The sequence below is a fragment of the Poecilia formosa genome, unplaced genomic scaffold, assembly GCF_000485575.1.
Source record: "Poecilia formosa unplaced genomic scaffold, Poecilia_formosa-5.1.2 Scaffold132, whole genome shotgun sequence".
NCBI lineage: Eukaryota > Metazoa > Chordata > Actinopteri > Cyprinodontiformes > Poeciliidae > Poecilia > Poecilia formosa.
In genome coordinates this window covers 26,843-47,761 of record NW_006800071.1, presented here as the reverse complement: position 1 = coordinate 47,761, position 20,919 = coordinate 26,843, and the positions used below count along the sequence as shown (strand labels likewise).

The following is a 20,919-nucleotide window of genomic DNA, read 5'->3' as shown; positions in this document are numbered from 1 at the left end:
GGTAACCAAAGAATGAGTGAGTCACTAGGTAACCAAAGAATGAGTGAGTCACTAGGTAACCAAAGAATGAGTGAGTTAGGTGATGCCACCAACTTTGCTTAGCTTGCTTTATTCATTTCTCTGCCTACATCTCCCAGAATGCTGTGCAGTTCTGGATCAAAGTTCACTAAATATTCTGTATTCCGAATACTACATGAGGTTTATTATTGATTGGAAAAAGGATTATATCTTTGCATGTCTAACTGACAGATCACCTGTCTGCAGCACTCTCAAGCTGAAATTTGGGCGATTCTGATCAGCTTTCTCTCTGTGTATCTCTAGTTCAGACTGATGACTGTTACCTGGCAATGCAGAAAAGATTTATATTTCCATTGTAGACTGAGAAGTCAAGGAAGACTGCTCTGGTGCCTCTGTCCAGCCACAGGTGGTCTTTCAGGAACTGCAGACGGTTGGCTGACTCCTCTTTTGTTCGAGACAAGTCCTGGTAGTAGCCTCCACCTCCATACTTAGACACCTGCCCCCAGTAACTGCTGCTATTCATCTCACTCTCTGTGGTGTACACCCACCTGCCACACATCCAGAAAAAAAAAAACATTTAGGACACAGTCATGCATTCAAAAGTCTAAATTTACACAGATTTTTAATTTTAGTGCAGTATTTTGCATTAACTAACGCTGTTCCATTGTTTGGACCAAAGGGGGCGGTGTCCTCGTTGCTGGGGGTGTATATGTTGTAGCAGTCCTGAACCTCATCCCTCAGGTCCTCGTGGACAGAGCAGGACTCATTGCGAACCTTGACCTGCCGGAGCCGGGGGACGCCGAGGAGGAGGTTCTCATAGAAGATGAAGCTCTGATTCTCTGGCAGGCTGTTGTTGTACCAAACGTCCCAGTACATCCCACCGAGGAACGGCCCCTGTGTGAACTGGACGGGCAAAATAACCCGGTTTTTAATGCACAGCGTGTCAGAAAGGGAAGTTTAGATGTAAAACTTGGTGGAAAAACGTTTACTTTTTTATTAAACAACAATAAAACAATAAAAATGAAATGTAAAATATAAAGACAATTAAATTAAATTACATTTAAAATAGAAATGAGAAAAAAATTAATTAAATTATAACAAATAAACAAAAATATCTGTAAACATAAAATTCAAAATAAGATGAAAACATAAAAAATAGAAAATGATTTAATTAAAAAGTACCATTTTCATTTATTTATTTATTTAATTAGAAGAATAAATTAAAAAATATGTAAAAACTCTAAAATAATTAAAACAACATAATAAAAATTCAAATATGGAAAAATATGTGATTATTTAAGTTAAAAAAATAATACATTTAAAAATATATATATATAAAATTTATTTTAAAAAGATAAAATAAAAAGATAAAACACAATTTAAAACATAATGTAAAAATATTCATTTATTTAATTATAGAAAATTAAAAACATATAAAAATTAAAATAAAATAGAAAATGACAAGATAAAAAATTAAAGTATCGTTTTTAAAACTTGAAAAAACATTTATTTAATTATAAAGAGTAGAAAAAAATTAAAACTCTAAAAATAAAATAAATTAAAAAGATGACTTTAATTAAAAAAAAACATTACTGAACATACATTTAAAAGTATGGAGAAACATTTATTTATTGCATTACTAAAGAATAAAGATAAAAAGGAATGAAATTAAATAAATGATTAAAAAAACCTTCCAGAAGTCCTTCATGGTGGAGAGGCTCCTAAACGTAGTTTGGTCCCCAGGAGACAGCGGCGTGTCCAGGAACAGCTGAGACATAACTTTGGTGTAATAGTACATGTTGGAGTTCACCATCCCATACGTCACTGCAGAGCCCGATCCAGAAAAACAGTAGTGATGGCACAAGTTAGCATGTTATTAATCACATTAGCTTCACACACCTGGAATCAAAACAAAGGACATTTTCTTCCAGTTTTAGGTTTTTATGTTTTCAGACAGAACAAAAACAAAACATGAAAAACATCAGGGAAGAAAATTATGTGGCAATATTGAACAAATGTCATATCATGCAAAGGCAAATACTAAAGAAATGTAAACTTCTGATTCTGAAGACGTCAATTAATAAATCTAAAATATACTCCCTCTTTCATTTTTGCTGCATTTAGTAAATAGAAATAATTTTGGTAATCCTAATTTAGCTACAAGCTTGGTCTGAATTAACTTCAGACAGGGAGAAAAAATGGTGCTTGTGTCTCTTTATTTGCTGTATGTAAAGTTCTGGTTTCAAACTGAGTAAAATCTAGAATCTAAGCTTTGATGCAGTGCAAGTCTGACAGCAGCGTTCAGTCGGAGGAAACTAAATGGTCCAGGTCTGCCACAAAATCATTTCCTGATCCACCCAAAACCACAGAGTGAGACTTTTTCGCTGCAGTAAAATGAAAAAAAGGAACTTTAGCATTAGCTTTTTAGTCACACATTATTCACCAAAGTTATTTTTCCCCGTCTAATAACTAAGTACTTTGGTTTTTCCACTGTTGTTGAAATTGAATCCTCCTGAAAAATGTTGGAAACTGGATAAATTCCTGCCAAACTCATTAGAGTAACAGCTGGAAAACTGTTGGGGGGTTTTCAGCTTCAAGGGCAGAGGATGGTTTTAAGAAGCCTAAGAGAGGAATCTCTGCAGCAAAGTTTGAAATTTGAAAGGTTTTGTGTTGTCTACTTACAAACGCAAACAGTGATGAGGAAGCCGACATATGTGAGCATTTCCCTCAAGACGTTTCTGAGGTAGCGTTCTCTGCTGCTGTCGCTGTCCTCCATCAGCTCAGTTCCCCACAGAACTGCAGAGGAGGCGATTAAAACGTACATCACCACATAACACAGAATAATATGTAATATGTTGTGCTTTAACATATTATTGTAAAGCTTCAGGTTTCCAAAAATGTGATTATTACACCACAGATTTAGCACTTTACTCTCAACACACCTTGAGTAAATCACTATTGGCACCTTGGTAAAATAAAAATTTTGTCTATTATAGTTGACAAAGACTAATAAAAAAACCAACTGAAACTGAGAAAGCATTTTCGTTAACTGAAATAAATAAAATACGCAATAAATGGGAAATAACTATTTAACTGGAGCTATATGACGCACTCCGAAAAGTAACTAAAACATACTGAAATTAAAGATGCAATATCCTTCGTTTTTGTTTACTATTTAGTAGCCTTGTGAAGTGATGTGATTTTTTTTTTCTCGTTTTTTTCTCCTCACACAAGCCGTTTACGTCACTGTCGGCCAAAAAAAAAAGGCAATGCAAACGTTGATATAAAACACCAGTCAGTTGGTTGTTCAACAATAACTCAATATACTAACTAATAAAAACTAGCAAAGACACTCTAATTAAAACTAACTGAATGAGGTGGATTAGCAGTGCTTGCTAACAATTAATGTTGTCATCTAGGACACTTGACATATTGTCTCTGCTTCCTGGATATTGAGCTGTTAGCATGTTGCGAAGGTAATTGGACTGTCATACAGCAACAGTCTTCAGTGAGAGGCTTCTGGATTCACTGCAACACTGACTGCTACTGGAGATTCTTCCTACCAACAGCATCACCATCCAGATACTTGGATGAAATAAGTTATGCCAACATTTAATTTCCCTTTGGGAAAAAGAAACTAATTTTGAACTGAATTGAATTTTAATATTCCAACTTAAAAGACTTGAAATATTTTTGTAATGTGCCTTGAGATGACAATTGTTGTGATTTAATGCTATATAAATAAAATGAATTGAATTGAACTGTCAAAATACCAGAGGAAGCATACAAAAAGCAACTAAAAGATATTTATTTGCTGTAACACCAACAAAGAAATTTCAATTAAATACTTGGAATGGTGTAAATATTCTTTACAAGCCAGTTTTATTACAATATAATAAAATGTATGCTACTTTTACATTCATCTGTTATATTTTCAGACATGCCTGCCTCCTTTCTAGTTAGAAATAACTTGTTGGTTAAATTAAAAAAGAATATATAAGAAAATGCAATGGCAAATAACAATGGAGCCTCTGGTTGCATCATAAAAAACACTTACAGAGATAACAGTTGGCATTTCCGATGTTTTAAACTGCAGTATGAATGTTAAAATAAGAAGATCTTTAGAAACTTTAAATCTCATTTTCAACAGCTTAAACATTTTTTAAGCTGCAGAAAATGTTCCTTTTTTTAAAAGTTCATCATGACTTACTTCTGATTTTCTGCAGAATCTGCTTCAAACAGCTGCGGTGCTCACGTCTGTCCTGCTGCCGAGCGTTTATGGTGGGGGTCGGGGTCGGGTAGAGTCCTCCTCGGGGCATCTGGGCGCTGCTGCCCCCGCGGTTGTAGCTGCTGCTGCTGCCGCTGGAGGCCGTGGACACCGACCTTCTCCCGGGACTCGCTTGAGGCCAGTCCGCCTCCATGATCTCTTCCTCCGGCTCGAACACAGGGTTGTCGCGGCTCCAGGCTTGCCTGGACGGTGGAGACGGGGTGCCTATCATCCCTCCGAGACCCAGGTCTTGGTGCTGGATGTTCTCCATTTCTATGCCCTCGCTGGAGTCCGGTCCTTGGGCCGTCCTGCCGGACTGGCTCTGGGGTCTGACTCGAGACGAACTCATGGTGGACCGGTTAGCTGCTCCGAACGGTTCCGACCATCGGGAAGTGAACGGTTATCCCCCAAAACGAGGATAAAAATCTAAAACTACAAGGACTGATAAATTAGGAGTATTTGACATAAAATTAAGTAATTTAGCTATAAAATATACTGATTATTAGACGAGTTTAAGTAAAGTATTTTACAATAAAGACTTTACATCGCTGCTGGTCCAGTAAGAACCGTTTGAAAACTTTCTTCAACCCAGTCTCAGAGAAACAACATATTTGGTTTAAAATAGTTCCCAAAAAGTGGATAAAGTAGTTAAATAGAACCGCGAAACTGATCCCAATAATTAAAAAGTCATATTTAAGTGAAAAAGCGAAGATGTTTTTCTTGTCCCGGAACAGCCATCTTGTTCTTGGACCGTTCCCCCAAAATTTATCGTCTTTTTTTCCTCCTCTCCTTCGTCCTGGACTCAGATTTCACATTAAGTCATGGCGTCGCAGAGGAGGATGGAAAAACTCTCAGCGGAAAAGCCTTTTTTAATATGTTATCCGTTTAAAACATCTGGAAGTAATAACTACAGTATTGTATGATTATTTATCCCGTCTATGAACGTTGAGCTGTTTTTTGGATCTTGCGGGCCAAAATACTGTTAAAAAAAAAGGAATAAAAATCAAATGCATTTACATTCTTCCGGATTTTCTTGTATAAGTTTAAAACTACTTTGAAATTTGGTTAAAAAATACATCTTTAACATCTGTTTTGGTTAGATGTTGCCCTGGTAACAGGCTCATTTCAATGATAACGTTAAAGCAGTGGTGTTCAAACTGTCAATTGAAATTCAGTTCATGTCAGAAATACTTTAAAAATTCAATATCAAAACTCATTTCATTGATATATCCTCAAAGAGTCATTGTGGGTAGTGATGCTGATAGGAAAGACCTCCAGTAGCAGTCAGTGTTGCAACAAATCTACAGAGGCCTCTGACTGAAGACTGTTTCTGTTCTAATTTGTTCTTTTCATTGACTTTTGTTCAGCTTTCTTTTTGGGCTAAAGGCATTACATGTTTGAACAATTGTTACTTCTGCTTTTGGATGATGTGCATCTTGATGGGTCTTTGCTACTACTTTTTTGTACTTTTCAGATAGTTGTTAGGATGGATAACCATGGCAAGGAGGTCTGTTTTTGCTTTTTACAACTGGGGGGCAGTTGAAAGCTCAAATAATACCTAGACCCCAAACCCCATAAGAGTTAAAAAGGGGGGTTCATATAAGAGGAGACAGAAAAGGATGAAGTTCAAACCATCTCTTCCATCTAACTCCATCATCTCTCTGCTTGGCTTTCTAATCATGACACTCATGAGACCATCATGCAGCAACAGTCTTCAGTCAGAGGCCTCTTAAGATTCATTGCAACACTGACTGCTACTGGAGATCCTTCCTACTCACAGCATCACCATCCTAAACATCTCTTTGAAGATACTTGGGTGATATGAGTTACAACATTTAGATACTCTTTGGGATAAATAAAATATTTTTGAATTGAACTGAATGTCAGTTTTACATTGGATTAAAATATACTTATTTATGACATTTTTATGCTCTACAACTGTGTTTCCTGGTTTAAACAAAGTGTGAAAAAACATGTAGACTTGATGCTAGTGATTTTTTTATGCTAAATATTCATCACGAAGTTTATGAGGCTAGAAAAATGATCAAGAAGCATATATGTTATTGTCATTAAATCCACTGGTAAAGGTTTGGCTGCAAATCTAACAAAATTTCTAAATCCTAATCTAATCTAATGTAAGGGCTATTTTTATTGTCTGTGAATTTTGTTTTTGTTCATTGTTTATAAATTTCTGTAAACTTCATTTCTTGCTCCTTACGTCTGTTTATTTGTATAGTTTTAAAAGTTCACCTGCACTAGATATGCAGATGTTCTCAGTTCTTTCTTGAAACAGGTTCTGCTGATTAGTCATCCTTCCAGGTATTTCTGTTTCTTCGTAGCTCCAGTTTGTTTTTAATAGCTAATATATGTTTCAGTATAACCTAATTCTTGTTTTTATGTCTGTCTGCCTGGTTTCTTCTCGCCGATAAACTAGAAGGTGGTTGCTGAGTTCTTCAAAGAAATTAGTTTGGCTGCACTTTTTCTGGAGTCAACCATTTTTTGCTGTAAGTTGTTTACTCCTCTTCTTTTAGCTCTGAATCTGTGAGTTTGGTTTTCTTCACATGATCTTCTGACTTTTCTATAGCTCACTAAAACATCTTCATTAGATTATTAGGTTAAGATTGGAACTTTGATTGGGTCATTACAAATAACTACCTTTGATCTCAGACATTCTTTGGTTAAACTACTTATCTATCCGTACTCCTGTTTAAATCCAGTTTGCAGACTGAGTGAATAACACGCCACCATCTTTCTCGCTCCTATTGCTGCTCACTGATGGTCAACTGACAGAAAATAGCTTACACTTTCCCTTTACTGACTGGAGAGCAAAAAAGCAAAGAGGTATAGTAACATGTCAAAAAGCGGCAACTCAATTTAATATTTATTTTATGTGTTGGAGGAATTCTATATATCAAAATACAAATAAAACAATGTTACAGATAACTTTACTAGAACTGCAATAGCTAATATATGTTTAGCACATATTTTGCCATTTTATAGCACAATCAATTTACTACATTACCTTCAGTTTTTATATAAAAAAGAAAGTTGTATCTTCAAGAAGCTTTTACTCTTTCTGATACTCTGCCCTCAGCACATCATCACAATAATGTTCATCTGTTATGCTACTATTAAGATAGGATGGGATAGGATAAAACTTTACTATCCACCAAAGTGCACATTTTTCTTTCACTCTCCAACCATAAAATAAAATACTTTCATACACAATATTAAGAATTTGCTCATAAAATAAAACACTTTGCAGGTAGATGTTGTCCTTTAGTTTGGTTAAGAATGATACTTATTTATCTTCCAGTTCTAGTGTTAAGTGTTCCATACAAAATTAAAGTTTATTGGTCTTTTAGAAGGCAAACTTGCATTGTTTTGCCATTATCAATATATCACTTGAAAATGGTCTCAACACAACAATGTTATCGTTTATTCTCAATAATGACTGGGACTATTTTTCATCCAATAAAATTTATTATTGTGACAGGCCTAGTACTTCCTCCCAGAAGCTGTTAGATTCTATAATCATCACTGCTTTTAGCAAACTGTTGTTTGCACAGGTTGTCAATTTTTTGCTAATATTTTACTATTCTTTTGATCCACAATTATAGAAGCACATTTTGTAAGTTTTCCGATTATCCTACTCAGATGCCCATTTATTTGAATCAGAGTAAGATATTTTTAATAACTGCAAAGTATTTGTTTCCTTATTATAGCTACTGTCAATTCACCCTTGCTGTACAGTCTGCTATTCTTACTTTCTGTTTAGATCTTTTTTTTTTTTTCTTTATGTACATATTCATGCTTCGACTTCTCTGTCACTTTACTGCTGGTACACCTGAACTTCCACATGGAGGGACATTATTCTATTCTATTCTATTCTATTCTATTCTATTCTATTCTATTCTATTCTATTCTATTCTATGTCCTTTATCAGGAAAGAGAGAACCCGTTCCTGGAGAAAGGTTTTCATGGGCAGGGCTACGGGGCTAATCGTTTAACGTCACATTTTATGTCGCCTAGTGTAAGCAGCCCATTGGCTGAATCAGTGCACCGGGGTTCCCAGGTCCAGATTGCAGGGGTAAAAAAATAAACGGAACGTATCACTTTAAAAATCTGCAATCTCTGGTTCAGTAGGGACCACACTGGCACTCAGAGAGCAGTGTGGGAAATATTGAATATTTCGCCTGGGATACTTTGTATTTCAGAGCAGTTTGCATCCGGTTACTTGTACTTATTTATTACATTTACTTCTGTCTGCATAGATAGGTCCCTCAAAAGGTAAGTTAGCACTGCTACTGGACGACCGGCGAGCTAGCCGTGTTAACTAGCTTAATGTTAGCTGCATTGTCTAGTCCAAATCACAACTGCTCGATTTCTAACAGTTATCGTTCGAAGTTTAAAAGTCAATGTGTTACTGTTTATATGAAACGCATAATTATGTATTTATATGGGCATTTTGAGTAGCTTTGTCAGTCTGCCTTCCTTTGTTGTCTTCAAGCAAGATAGCGTACAACTTGTTCCATTGTGGCGTTTCGTGTAAAAAGCACATAATTGATGTCGATTTTCAGTGTTATTTTGCGACCCTTTAATGTGTAATGAAACCCTTCCTTGAACTATAAAAAATACCCACCGCTGGAGGAAATGCGACGACGCCACAAGTTGGCGAGCGCCAGTGTTAGCTTGCCTAGTAGCAACCTCAGAGTTGCTGTTGTTTCGACAGTGAAAAGGCCGATTTATTAGCACTAACAGTGTCCTTGTATGCTATCTGGATGATGTAGGGTTACCACGGAGTGTTGGCACTCTTAACCTGAAATCTCTCCTACCTGAGGACTCTCGTGAAAGACGTGAATCTGTCACGTCATGTCGTCTGTGAACATGCGACAAATGTGCGAGATGTGCCAAAGTGTTGTCAGGCGAATACATGAAAGGCCTCAAGCACCAGGCCATTTATTTATGCACAAAAATGCTGCTCAGGTGTGTGACGCAGCTTTAAAAGCGATGTTTTAATTATAGTACAGATCGTTGTACCTACTTAAGAACATGAACGACTGCACAGGTCGCTTCCTCTTTTCGTCTACAGCCGGTTTCCCCTCTTTGTCTTCTAGCATGAATCTGATGGCGCAGTTCAATGATGGCTAACATGTTAGCCACTGTGAAGAATTATACGTGACCGTTCAGTTTGGATGTTGTTTAAATTATGTTCTCTTTGATTTTTCTCATCTTTTTATTCAGTAAGCCTCCAGTTATGGTAATGCAGGTTTGATTTAAAGTCTGAGTTATAATTTTACCTGTCTCTCAAAAATTGTGACCTGTAAGCCCTAAATTAAATAATCTACAAATGACATATACAACTTTAGAATCTTGCTACATAGCTTTTAAGATGTATCAAAAATAAATATTTAAAGGGGTCAGCTTTTCTTTCAAAGCCATTAATACTGGGAAACAAGGCATGCAAACGTGTTTGAAATAACAGAATTAAACGTTCATTTCATTCTTAGATTTCACTACCTGTTTGGTAAATTAGGTCAGAGACAAACGGAGGAAAAAGTGAAAGTGTTTTTGTTGGAAGAAAACACCTGATGTGATCATTTACTGGCTGGAAAAATGTTTTCCTGTTATCCCAGACAGAACTGAGAACTCTTTAATGATGTAGATTGACTCAGATTTATTATTCTGTATTGCATGTTCATTTAAACTGTAGTTCCAACAACTCTTATCAGATGTTGTCAATTGACCTGCCATTAAGTTATAGCTAGCAAAATGTATGAGTGATTTATTTTGAAGGTCAATGTTTTTCATTAAATGCTATAAGTTGACGGTTAACATGTAATTTTTTTAATGTTATAGTATGAAACTGTAAATGATGCATGCTTAATAGCTATTTTTATTTAAATTGGATCAGATGTTGTTGCCTGTATGTAGTATTACAGGTAAAACCTGGTTTAAAAAATGAAAACAGAACCGGACAAAAAAACATTTTCCTTATAAATAGGACACATCTGGAATACCTGATTCTGTACTTCCTTTTGCTAGATGGGCAAGCGCACCCTTGTTGATGGTTTACTTGATGTAGATTAATTCACCTGAAAGTTCAATTATAATTAGACCTGGATTAAAATCAACAAGTTTTGGGTTTTTCCAGCTGCTCTGGGTTACTTCACTCTTTTGTTTCAAGTTACCATTTTTCTCACATTTTACTGCTGGTTTGTCCCCTTGTATCCAATAGTGAATTAATTCTTTATCTTGGTATTGGTTAAAATGTTCCGGACTGATGAGTGATTTATTTATTTTTTTAAGATTACATGTTCTGCATAATATTATGAACACTTAATGTTGCCATAATCGGTATTGTGATGACTATACAGGTTGAGATAAACCCATGTTTTCCTCGTTCTTTTCCAACATCAATGTTTCTACGACTCTGAACTTTAGAATCTAGACCAGGTTCTCTAACCAGCCACATATAACATTTTTGTCCAGAGTAAATGCTTAATGAATGAAAAATCGAATATTGTGGAGCCATTTCCTGCATTGAGAAACTTTTTATTGGTGTCCCAGAACCACTAATAAAAACCCAGCCCCTCTGTCTAGCATCTAGCTGCAACTTAAATTGTTTTTAAAACATTAAGAGTCTGAATTATCAGATCCAAGTTTTTCAGACCAGAATGTCACAAAGTCTACTGTAATGAATCTTTTTCAATGAATAACAATAACATTTTGCTTCTTTTTCCTGTTTCAGCACTTAATATTGTTTACCAAAGAAATGGTGATGGAGAAGCCAAGTCCCCTGCTTGTAGGGCGGGAGTTTGTGAGGCAGTATTACACACTTTTGAACAAGGCACCCGATTTTCTGCACAGGTAATTACATCAATGTAATGTGGGAGTTTTTCTGGACATCAGCTCCATAAGTGTTGTGTATACTCTTAACTGTTTTGTCATTAGGTTTTATGGGAGGAACTCTTCATACGTTCATGGAGGAATTGATCCAAGTGGGAAGCTGGCAGAGGCTGTGTATGGGCAAGCGGTAAGAACCACAGTCCAGTGATTTTATTTTTAAAGTGCTTGATGCATTGAGATTTGGCTTTGGGAAATACTATTCTACATTTGAATAATGAACACTATGCTAAAAAAAACTTATTACTATTAGATGAATTGATGTGAACAGAAAATTCTCAGCATTCTCTGACATTGAATGATGATGTTTTTTGTAGCCATTTTGTCTCAACTTTTTTTTTCTCTCTATGCGGTTTTAGGAAATCCACAAGAAGGTCATGTCATTGCAGTTCAGTGAATGCCACACAAAAATCAGGCATGTTGACGCTCACGCCACGCTGAGTGATGGAGTAGTGGTGCAGGTGCTCGGAGAATTGTCAAACAACGGCCAACCGATGAGGAAATTCATGCAAACATTCGTACTGGCTCCAGAGGTGAGTGCCTCAATCATACAGGACAATTTACATGTTCAAGGCTGAGTTGAAAGAGTGATTATAGATTACTTGTATATTGATTACTGATGATGAAATAACATGGAAACCTCAAATTAGATATAAAATAAAGCCAAACATGTCCTGGTTTGTTCCCTACTTTTACCTTATTTGAGTTATTGGGCATCAATAAAGAGCTTGACTACAATCATTAATAACATTGCGATAATAGTAATTGATAAGTGTGGTTATTTGGATCATACAAATGCCCTGTTCATAACATCTAAACTGTTAATATTTTCTGACATAGTGAAATATCAGTTTTCTTGCTGAAAGCCAAAAAGGAAAGTGTTTATTATTTAAGGGAAAATGTGAATTTAAAAGTTCAAAATTCAGAACCACAAGAAATAGATTTTGTATATCAGGCAATCAATCAATGTCCAAAAAGAGTTTAAAATGTCATTTAAGATGACACTCACTGCATATCAATATGAGAAATAATTAATTATTACTGCTTTTATCAATGTTATTGTAACTATTGAAATGGTCAATTATTATTGTAGTATTATGTATTGATTTAGAAATATTTTAAAATGTTAAAAATTATGCCTGCTTATAATGGCATGCAAATATGAATGCACCAGTTGTAGGTAAGGACGTAGAAAATACTAAGAATGTTAAAACCAAGTTGATGTGAATAATAGTTTATTGGATGATGCTAAAGATATGAGTGTAAAAATAAGTTCATACTTCTTACCCTCTCACTTCAACATGTCAATACACCTTACTATTGTTCCTCTTTTGTTTGCATTTGTTTTAAATTTATTTTCTTTGTATATAACTTGTTTTTTTTATTATTACTCTGTGTTCAGTAAAGTCAAGCTCACGAGATTATTTCCTGAGATCGCTTGCTTAACCAAACAAAACACGAACCTTTACGAAAAATACTTTCTGTCGCTAGGGTTCAGTGGCGAACAAGTTCTATGTCCACAACGACATCTTCTGCTATGAGGACGAAGTGTTTGGAGACTCTGAGGCTGAGCTTGATGAAGGTAAGGTTGTTTTGAATAATTATTACATAATGGAAAATTAATTTACATCCATACAATGTTTATAGAAGTGAATAAATTAAAACATCTGGCCATTGATTGTTTTTCTTCGAACCATCCAGAATCAGAGGAGGAGGTTGAGGAGGAGCCGGAGGAGAGGCAGGCGTCCCCTGAGCCGCTTCAGGAAAGTCCCAACAGCACCACTTACTATGAAGCTCATCCTGTTGCGTAAGAAAAATACCTTAAATCTGAGCAACTAAAGTTGTTTTCAAAACCCACTCTATCATTATTTATTCAATTAGCTACAGGAACAAGTCTTAAAGTCATTATGAGAGTCAGAGTGGAAAAAGATGGAGTTTTTTCCTTTGTTTTCTGGTTAACAAATATTTATTCTTTTCTATTGCATTTTATAATTCAGTTTAAATATGTAACACCAGTTTAAGTATAATTTCAAGTTCCTACAATGACAAAGTATTCAAATTTATATAGAATCTAAAATGAATTCACATCTAGTTCAATCTAAATTATAATTTCGATACAGCCGAAATCAATTGATAATGCTTATCGATAATACTTATTGGATGGTTTAAGGAAGCCTTGTATGCGTTTGTGTCTTCGACTCAGTTATAACTATTGATTATTTCAAGTCAAAATTTATCCAAAAGGGAAAGTAAATGCTGTAGTAATTCATATTATCCAAGTATTTTTAACAATATGCTGTGGGTACGAAGGACTTCCAGTAGCAGTCAGTGTCACAACACACCTATCGAGGCCTCTGACTGTAGACTGTTGCTGTTTGACAGTCTCATGGTGCTAATGGCTAATTTTCTGGGCAGCGGAGACGATCTTCCACAGTAACATGTCCTTGATGACGGCGTCTGTTGTAGTAAATTACTGCTAATCCACCTCATTTGCTTTTGCTGCTCCTGTTTATTCATAATATCCTTAATATTGGTATCGTTGCTGCTATTTTTTGGGAGGGCAGGGGGGTTTTAGATTTGGTGCCATTCAGGACAAACATTGCGAAAGCACAGCTTGACAGAGTTTTAAATAAATGAACACTTAATGCAACAGGATGGATCTTGAAACTCTTTCCACAGCTATCAGTTGCAAGTCTCCAGTCAATAAGGGGAACATTTTTTAACAAATCTGGCTGGTATGACTCAATTAGTTAATGTGTCGTTGAAAGAGAAAGGAAATGTGCAGCATTAGCTTTTCCCTGAGAGGCTAATCATTTGCATAGAAAACTAGTTTACCAGCCTGATGAATACCAGCTAGGCTTTATTATGGCATAGCTAGGTTTAAATTTATGCAAGAACATTACAGCAGAAATTTTAATTTGGTATCGGGTAAATAATCATTCTACGAGAATATGTGGTAATAAATATGATTGGATATGGTTCAAATGTAGTTTTCATGTGTTTATATGAGAATAAATGGTGAATATTTGTAATTAAACTCACTGGCCAGTTTATAGGACACATCTCAATTAGCCAATCAGATGGCTTTCAATGTGGCATAGTTGTTAGTGGTGCCAGATGGGCTGATTTTTCAGAATAAAAGCACCCAGGGGCCATGCGGGAATTTTTTTTCTGTTGCGTTTCCTCACAGTAAATTAACAAATATACCCTGGTCTATTTTGTACACAGTCACAGTGATAACAAATGTTAACTTGAAATTGCAAATATCTTTTAAGAGCCTCAGTGGAAATGTGTTTATACATTCTTAACTCTTTGGTGCAAAAAACTGATTGAAAATGTATGTATTAGTGCTTGTTCAAGATATTAACATACACAGAAAATCCTTACAAAACCTTATATGAGCCGTCAGGTGCATTATTACGAGAGAATGCCAAATCTATCACAAGGAAACGCAAAACCTTTGCAAGATAACTCAAGAAAAATTCACCTTTGTCCCACAAGGGACTCTGTATAAAAGCACCACAAAGATGTATGTATTAAAAACGTCTTACTAATGTCTGAGGGGAAGGTTCAAACCGGCTATAAAACCAGTCTGGCTGCCATTGCTGAGAGATTGGAACAGGAAGCTGAGGCCACATTTCACACAAGCTCATAAAAATTAAACAAAAACAGGTTGGAAAAATATTGCCTGTGCGGATGAGTCTCAGTTTCAGCTGGAATTCAATTCTTTAATTACGGCACTAATGGTGGCAGGATGTTGGAGCAGCTCTGATTTGTTCCTTCAGTTGAGGCGTTGCATGTTTGGACAATTATTCCCTTTCGTTTTGAATGCCATGCGTTTACCTTCTGAAGTTTGGACAGTTGCTGGTGATGCGTTAAAGGGGGCAACAAAGTGGTGAGCAGCTGATTAGCGTCTCGAAAGTTAAAGAAATGCCTGAAACTCAAAATGATTGACCAGAGTTTAAAAAGAGGCTTTGTGGATGCAGAGAGAGGAAGAGGAAGTTCAATCCATCTCTTCTCTCCATCATAACGGCAAGGCTCTTATTCCCCATCAATGGTCATTTCTGAAGGGCAATTTTTAAAGAGATTTCATAATTTATTTTATTTATTTCAGTTGTTTGGAGTTGTTTTTATTTTATGTATTGTTTTTGATTTTTGTTCTTTTAGATATTTAATATGTCTTCCAGTTTTAATGTTGGGTATTCCTTTAGAAATTATGGTTTTATTGATCTTTGGGAGAATGGACTTGCTTTATTACATTATCATTATATTGGTTGAAAATTGTCTCAAAATGACAATGGCATGGTTTATTGCAGTAATTTCAAGTTTTTGTCAAAACTTTTGTGACAGACCTACATCCACAATGACTGTTTGAAGATAATTAGATGATATGAGTTACAAGAGTCAGTTTGTGATATTTCTTGGGGGGACTTGTGATTTTTAGTTTTAAAATATATTTTTTGACTATTTCCTTTATTTGACCATTTTCTGAATTGCTCCCTGCAGTAATGGTGTGGAGGAGCCCATGGAGGAGCCAGCCCCAGAACCGGAACCAGAACCTGAGCAGGAGCCAAAGGTCGAGGAGGTTAAACCTGAGGTAGAAGAAAAGGCGATGGAGGAAATGGAGGAGAAGGCGCCTTCACCGGCACCAGTGGAGTCTCCACCGAACGCCCAGGAGCCCGCCAAAGTTGGTTGATTTGCCTCATTCAGCCCACACCACATCAGAATTTACTGGGATTTACTGTAAATGTTATGTCTTCCTAAGCAAATATTAAGAAAAAAATCTAATTAATCAGTTGTATGTAGGTCTGAAAGGTTTAATCGTGATGAATCAATTATTGAAATGGTTAACTAATTGTTAACTGGAGAATACAGGCCAACAGTAGGTCATCTGGTGGGGAAAACAAAACCCTATTAAGAGCAGTAATTAAGCCAAAGCCACAAAAAATATACACATTTTGAATTTAAAGAGGTAATATTATGTAAAATAGATTTTTTTTGTTTGTTTGTTTAGCTTTACATCATGCTATAATGCTAGTCCTTCATCAAAAACATACTTGAAGTGTTGCCTTGATTCTTTCATGCATGTTGGAGAAATCCTTCAATCTCCATGTTTTTGATGGAAAACACCTGGGTGGTGTTTTCAGCTGTGCAAAACACCTGGGTGGACTTAGCTCCGCCTTTGAGGCATAGCTCCTCCTCTGAGCTGCAGATTACAAGTTAACAAGCTTCCGCCTCCCAGAACAATCTCACCCACTCAGCTCCTTCAGACTAGCCAGCAGCAATTAGCAAACACCTGGTGGATCTATGCATCTGCTGAGCTCATTATAATAGGAGGTACTTCCCAGTGAAACCCTGGTTTGAAAAAAAATGGGGGAATGTGGAGTTTCAGAAAGAGCAGGAGTTTTTAAAGAGACAGAAACCCGATTTCAAGGCTTGAAATTGTGAGGTCATGTTTCTTCTATGACGTATTTGATACATACAGCATTTTTATAACAACTGAAGGTGACATAGTTACTTGACTGTGCTACAAAATGGCACTATAACCGATAACACTGCCCCTTTAAGATAAAAACACCTTTGCCTATAAACATGTTTTAACCAAAACCCTTAAGGTGGAATAGCTTAACATCACCCAGTTCAGATTCAATAAGGAATATTGTTGGATTTTAGACAATAAAATGTTTATTTTCTTATTTTAAAAAAAGAAATGTAATTTATTTTTTCATCTGTTAATGTATTTCTAATCTAGTATTGAAAAGGCTTAAGTGGCTAAATGGAAAAACTTGTAGAATATCCCTTTTTTTTCTTTTCTTTTTTTAAATCCAGTTGATTGATTACTAAAATAATTACTTGCAGCTGAGAAGAAGGACTTTTCGTTTGCAAGAAAGCATCGAGGAAACATCCCTGTTTTTTCATTAGTCTAATTCAGGGGTTAAACTACATTCCTCGAGGGCCAGGATCCTGCACACTTGAATTAAATGGTGACTGCCTTAGCAGCACGCAGTTCAGTGCTATACAGCTCTGCTAATGAGATAATATTACAGCCAGGTGTGCTGAAACAGAGAAACGTCTAACAGTTGCAGGACACCGGCCCTTGAAAAGTGGAGTTTTAAACCACTGGTTTAATTATAATGTGGTGAATTTATACGGACGATGTAACAGCTGAGCTGAAAGGTCCAGCAGTTGAAGTTGTGTTATGGCGCATGGTTGGTGCAGCCTTAACGATGCGTCATTGCATTCATTGCAGCCTTTCTCCTGGGCTTCGGTGACCAGTAAAAACCTGCCTCCTTCTGGCACAGTCACCTCCTCTGGACTTTCTCCACATGTTGTTAAAGCTACAAGCTCACAGGTAAACATCTGGTCCAGAGTGGTGTTAATCACTGTGAAACTAGATTTGCTATTTTCTGTTTCGTTTTGTTTTTTCTGTTTTTGTATAAATGGGTGGGGGAGTGTGGAGCCAGGTTCATGTCAACCGAGCATTTATCATTTGATCAGAAATTATGATTGTCTCCTGGATTTGGTTTTTATAGAGCTGAAGATTAAAGTAAATAATTTAGATTGTTACTAAAGGCTTTGTATGTTTAAATAGCTTAACCTGGTCGTCTTAGTTAATTTAAAAACAATCCTTGCTGAAAGTAGGATCAATTATAGATTCAGCAATCTAGTGACAAAAGACTGTTTTCTGGTTTTCTTTTCAATTTGATAGTGGCTATTTAAAAGTATTTACCGCCTTGGATGTTTGTGCAACTTAATCATGATCAACACAATTTGGCGTTTTTGATCAAATAAATTTACAAAAAATGTCTTTCAGGTCAAAGAGTACTGATTTTCCACATAGTAATTATAATTATAAATATTTAGCATAAAATTAGTGATCGTATAAATATTCACCCCCTTTTAAGTGACTGACCTAATTCAGCAGAGGTCCAGCCAACTGGTGGTACTCGTCTCACAGTGGAGATCATTATCATGTGGTGGTGTTCAGGGTTTTTTTTAATTTGGTGAATTTGATGTCATGTTTATCACAAAATAAATTAATGTCTTTTGAAAAAAAAAATGTTAAATGAATAAAATTTAGGCATTTTTTTTATCTGTCTTGTGTATGGAAGGGTTGAAAATGAACTTATTACATCCTTTTAGATCCTACAAAGGAACCATTTTAGTTGAGTCAATCACACAGATGTGGAGATAAAAATCGAGGAAATCTCTCTGTAGAGTTAAAATCCCCAAGCATAACCTGATCTTTATCTTTAAGTGAAAGTTGGTAGATGTCATGCTTACTTATTTTAACGTCATGTTTGTTCAGGCCCGGGTTGAAGCCAAGCAGGAGACGCAGGCAACTCCTCTCCGCCCCAGAGACCAGCGGACCCGTGACAGACCGACCTTCACCCAGCGAGGTCCCCGACCCGGTAATGACCCCTCTACCCACTTCCTTTCTCTTCCTCTTTATTTCTTCTTCTTACTATCTGCACGTCTCTGTCACCATCAGACGGTGTTCCATCTTCAGAGTCACAAACGGGGAAACCACACCTAAGTTTTGTCAACAAAGGTACAGAAATCTGCTGCTTGCTCTGCTCTTATCTGACTTCACAACATTTACACTGCAAAAAAACAAAGTCGAACATATTTTTCTCTAGTTTCTAATACAAATCCCGTAGAAAACTTGAAATAAGATGAACTAATTTTTCATTAAGAAATTTGAGCTTGGTTTAAGTCAATAATTCCTTAATGTTGATGAAAAAGTACCACAGGCAGATTGTTTCACTTATAACATGGGAAAAATGCCTTGTTATAAGTGAAATAATCTGCCAGTGGAACTAGTACTACTTAAAATTAATACCAAGAAATTACACTTAATACTTAAAATTAGCTTTAATTTCTTGCTGAAAAGTTACTTGTAAGTTAGTTTTGTCTTCAGGTGTATTAAGATATTTTCACTAGAACCTAGTCAAAAATACTTGGTAAGACTTTGTGTTTGCAGTGTAAAAAGAGGATTAATTTGTGACGAGGATGATTTGCTGAGTTGCAGGTGGAAGAGATGTTGAATCTGGAGACATGGACGGCAGACGGATTGTGCGGTACCCTGACAGCCATCAGCTTTTTGTCGGCAACCTCCCGCACGACATCGACGAGGCTGAGCTCAAAGAGTTCTTCATGAGTACGTTTATTTTTATCCTCCTCAGTTTCTGTAGCGCTCATCCGGCACTCCCGACTGAAACGTTTTGCTCCGTCTTGTCATAGCGTACGGCAACGTGGTGGAGCTGCGAATCAACACCAAGGGTGTCGGTGGAAAGCTGCCCAACTTTGGATTTGTGGTCTTCGACGACTCTGATCCCGTGCAGAGAATCCTGGGGGCCAAGGTAGAAGGGGCATGTATCATTTCATTACCCACTTTCATTTGGTGGTGGTGTGGTGACATATTTAAGAAGTTGAGCCCTTCATATCATTACCCGTTAGTGTTTTTGCGTAGATTATTCATTGCTTTCATACTGAATGTTGTGCTTGAATCATTTGTGAACTTTGTTGTTTCCACACTTTTTATTTCATTTTTCAGTGCAACAGCTGTCCCCAAAATCAGTTCAAGAGAAGAAGAAAACTAGGGGTGCACTGATTTTCTGGCAGATTACCAATTACTGATCTTTAAAAAGCCCGAACTGCCAATACTGATTTTGGCAGATACCACTTTGTTAGTTAGAAATGTTGCTAAACATGGCAAGAAAGATGCTGAGTTGGCAACAGTGGGATGATTATAGTTAACTCCAAATGTGCAGATATGACCCAGTGGGCCGGTCCATCAGTCAGACTCTCACTGAGGAGCAGAAAATTTTTAGGCCTTTGCTGAGTTAGAGAAGATCGGCTTCACATGTCAGTATTGGCTGACCACCAATCTCCCAGAATGAAGGAAATTGGAGCAGATAAATTTGGTGCACCCTTAAAAAACGTCACAAAGCAGCATAAAGCTGTTATAAACACTGTTGCCAAGTAAAATCAATGTCGGTTTGCATCGTTTTTGTCCAGTTCTCCCACTAACTCAGTCAACTTTAACAGTGAAGCAGGTTTAAATTTCTAGAAAACATTTTGTGGTTCTCAAAACTTCAGACTGAAGCCTGAAGGATTGGTTCCTTAGACCAGGTTCACACAGCAGGTGTTGATGCTCTATTGTGATTTTTTTTTTTCTTCGTTAATACTTCTAATTAAATGAAACCTGAACTGGACTTCTGTGTGAACATCTTACGACCTCAAAGCGACCCGAATACACAGAAGAACGTCGACGTCGCACAGCAGCACACAGTTTACAGAAGTAATGATGGACGCCTCCGTCTATGGATCCATTTTAAAGTCTTTTCAGAAGGGGAGCTGATGGTATTGTCACCTGATCATAACAAGACAAAGGAAGTTAAAAAGAAAACACAAATAATATATAAACAGCCTTTTGTGGAGCTTTGACTCTAACTTCTGTTTGGATGTGGAGTCGGAACCAAGAGTGGGTTTCTATTACAAATCCTTGTTCATATTGTAATAATGTCACATTTTCATATTTATAACTCTGAGCCGTTGTTAATATCCAGATTTACAAGGTTTGGCTTATTCTCATTAATACTCTCATATAGCAAAAATGCATTCTCAAAGATGAATAAACTTTAAATTCTAATGAACCTTTAAAACTGGAAGATATTTCAAATATATAAAATAAAATGGAAAAACAAAATGAAATAACTTATGAA

General features: G+C 36.4%; 2 protein-coding genes across 6 annotated transcripts in view; one reads left to right on the top strand and one right to left on the bottom strand.

Moving 5' to 3' along the window:
- Positions 1-5,291, bottom strand: part of pkd2 (polycystic kidney disease 2) — a 13,694-nt gene extending 8,403 nt beyond the window's left edge. Inside the window, exons 1-5 of one of the 2 annotated variants that reach the window (XM_007561954.2) lie at positions 4,229-5,291; positions 2,701-2,814; positions 1,709-1,842; positions 674-921; positions 342-566 (exon numbers count right to left, since the gene is read on the bottom strand). In XM_007561954.2, the coding sequence (XP_007562016.1) occupies positions 342-566; positions 674-921; positions 1,709-1,842; positions 2,701-2,814; positions 4,229-4,634 (1,127 nt within the window). In that variant the 5' untranslated portion in view covers positions 4,635-5,291. The remainder of the gene's footprint in view (positions 1-341; positions 567-673; positions 922-1,708; positions 1,843-2,700; positions 2,815-4,228) is intronic. The other variant, XM_007561953.2, reaches the window with a different exon arrangement.
- Positions 5,292-8,383: 3,092 nt separating this feature from the next.
- The window catches only part of g3bp2a (G3BP stress granule assembly factor 2a), a 16,517-nt gene continuing 3,981 nt past the window's right edge, over positions 8,384-20,919 (top strand). Inside the window, exons 1-12 of one of the 4 annotated variants that reach the window (XM_007561949.2) lie at positions 8,386-8,575; positions 11,037-11,155; positions 11,240-11,321; positions 11,551-11,724; positions 12,683-12,773; positions 12,893-12,998; positions 15,698-15,878; positions 17,442-17,543; positions 18,501-18,603; positions 18,684-18,743; positions 19,224-19,352; positions 19,436-19,554. In XM_007561949.2, the coding sequence (XP_007562011.1) occupies positions 11,061-11,155; positions 11,240-11,321; positions 11,551-11,724; positions 12,683-12,773; positions 12,893-12,998; positions 15,698-15,878; positions 17,442-17,543; positions 18,501-18,603; positions 18,684-18,743; positions 19,224-19,352; positions 19,436-19,554 (1,242 nt within the window). In that variant the 5' untranslated portion in view covers positions 8,386-8,575; positions 11,037-11,060. Of the gene's footprint in view, positions 8,576-11,036; positions 11,156-11,239; positions 11,322-11,550; positions 11,725-12,682; positions 12,774-12,892; positions 12,999-15,697; positions 15,879-17,441; positions 17,544-18,500; positions 18,604-18,683; positions 18,744-19,223; positions 19,353-19,435; positions 19,564-20,919 lie in introns of all 4 variants that reach the window. The other 3 variants (XM_007561948.2, XM_007561951.2, XM_007561952.2) reach the window with 3 other exon arrangements.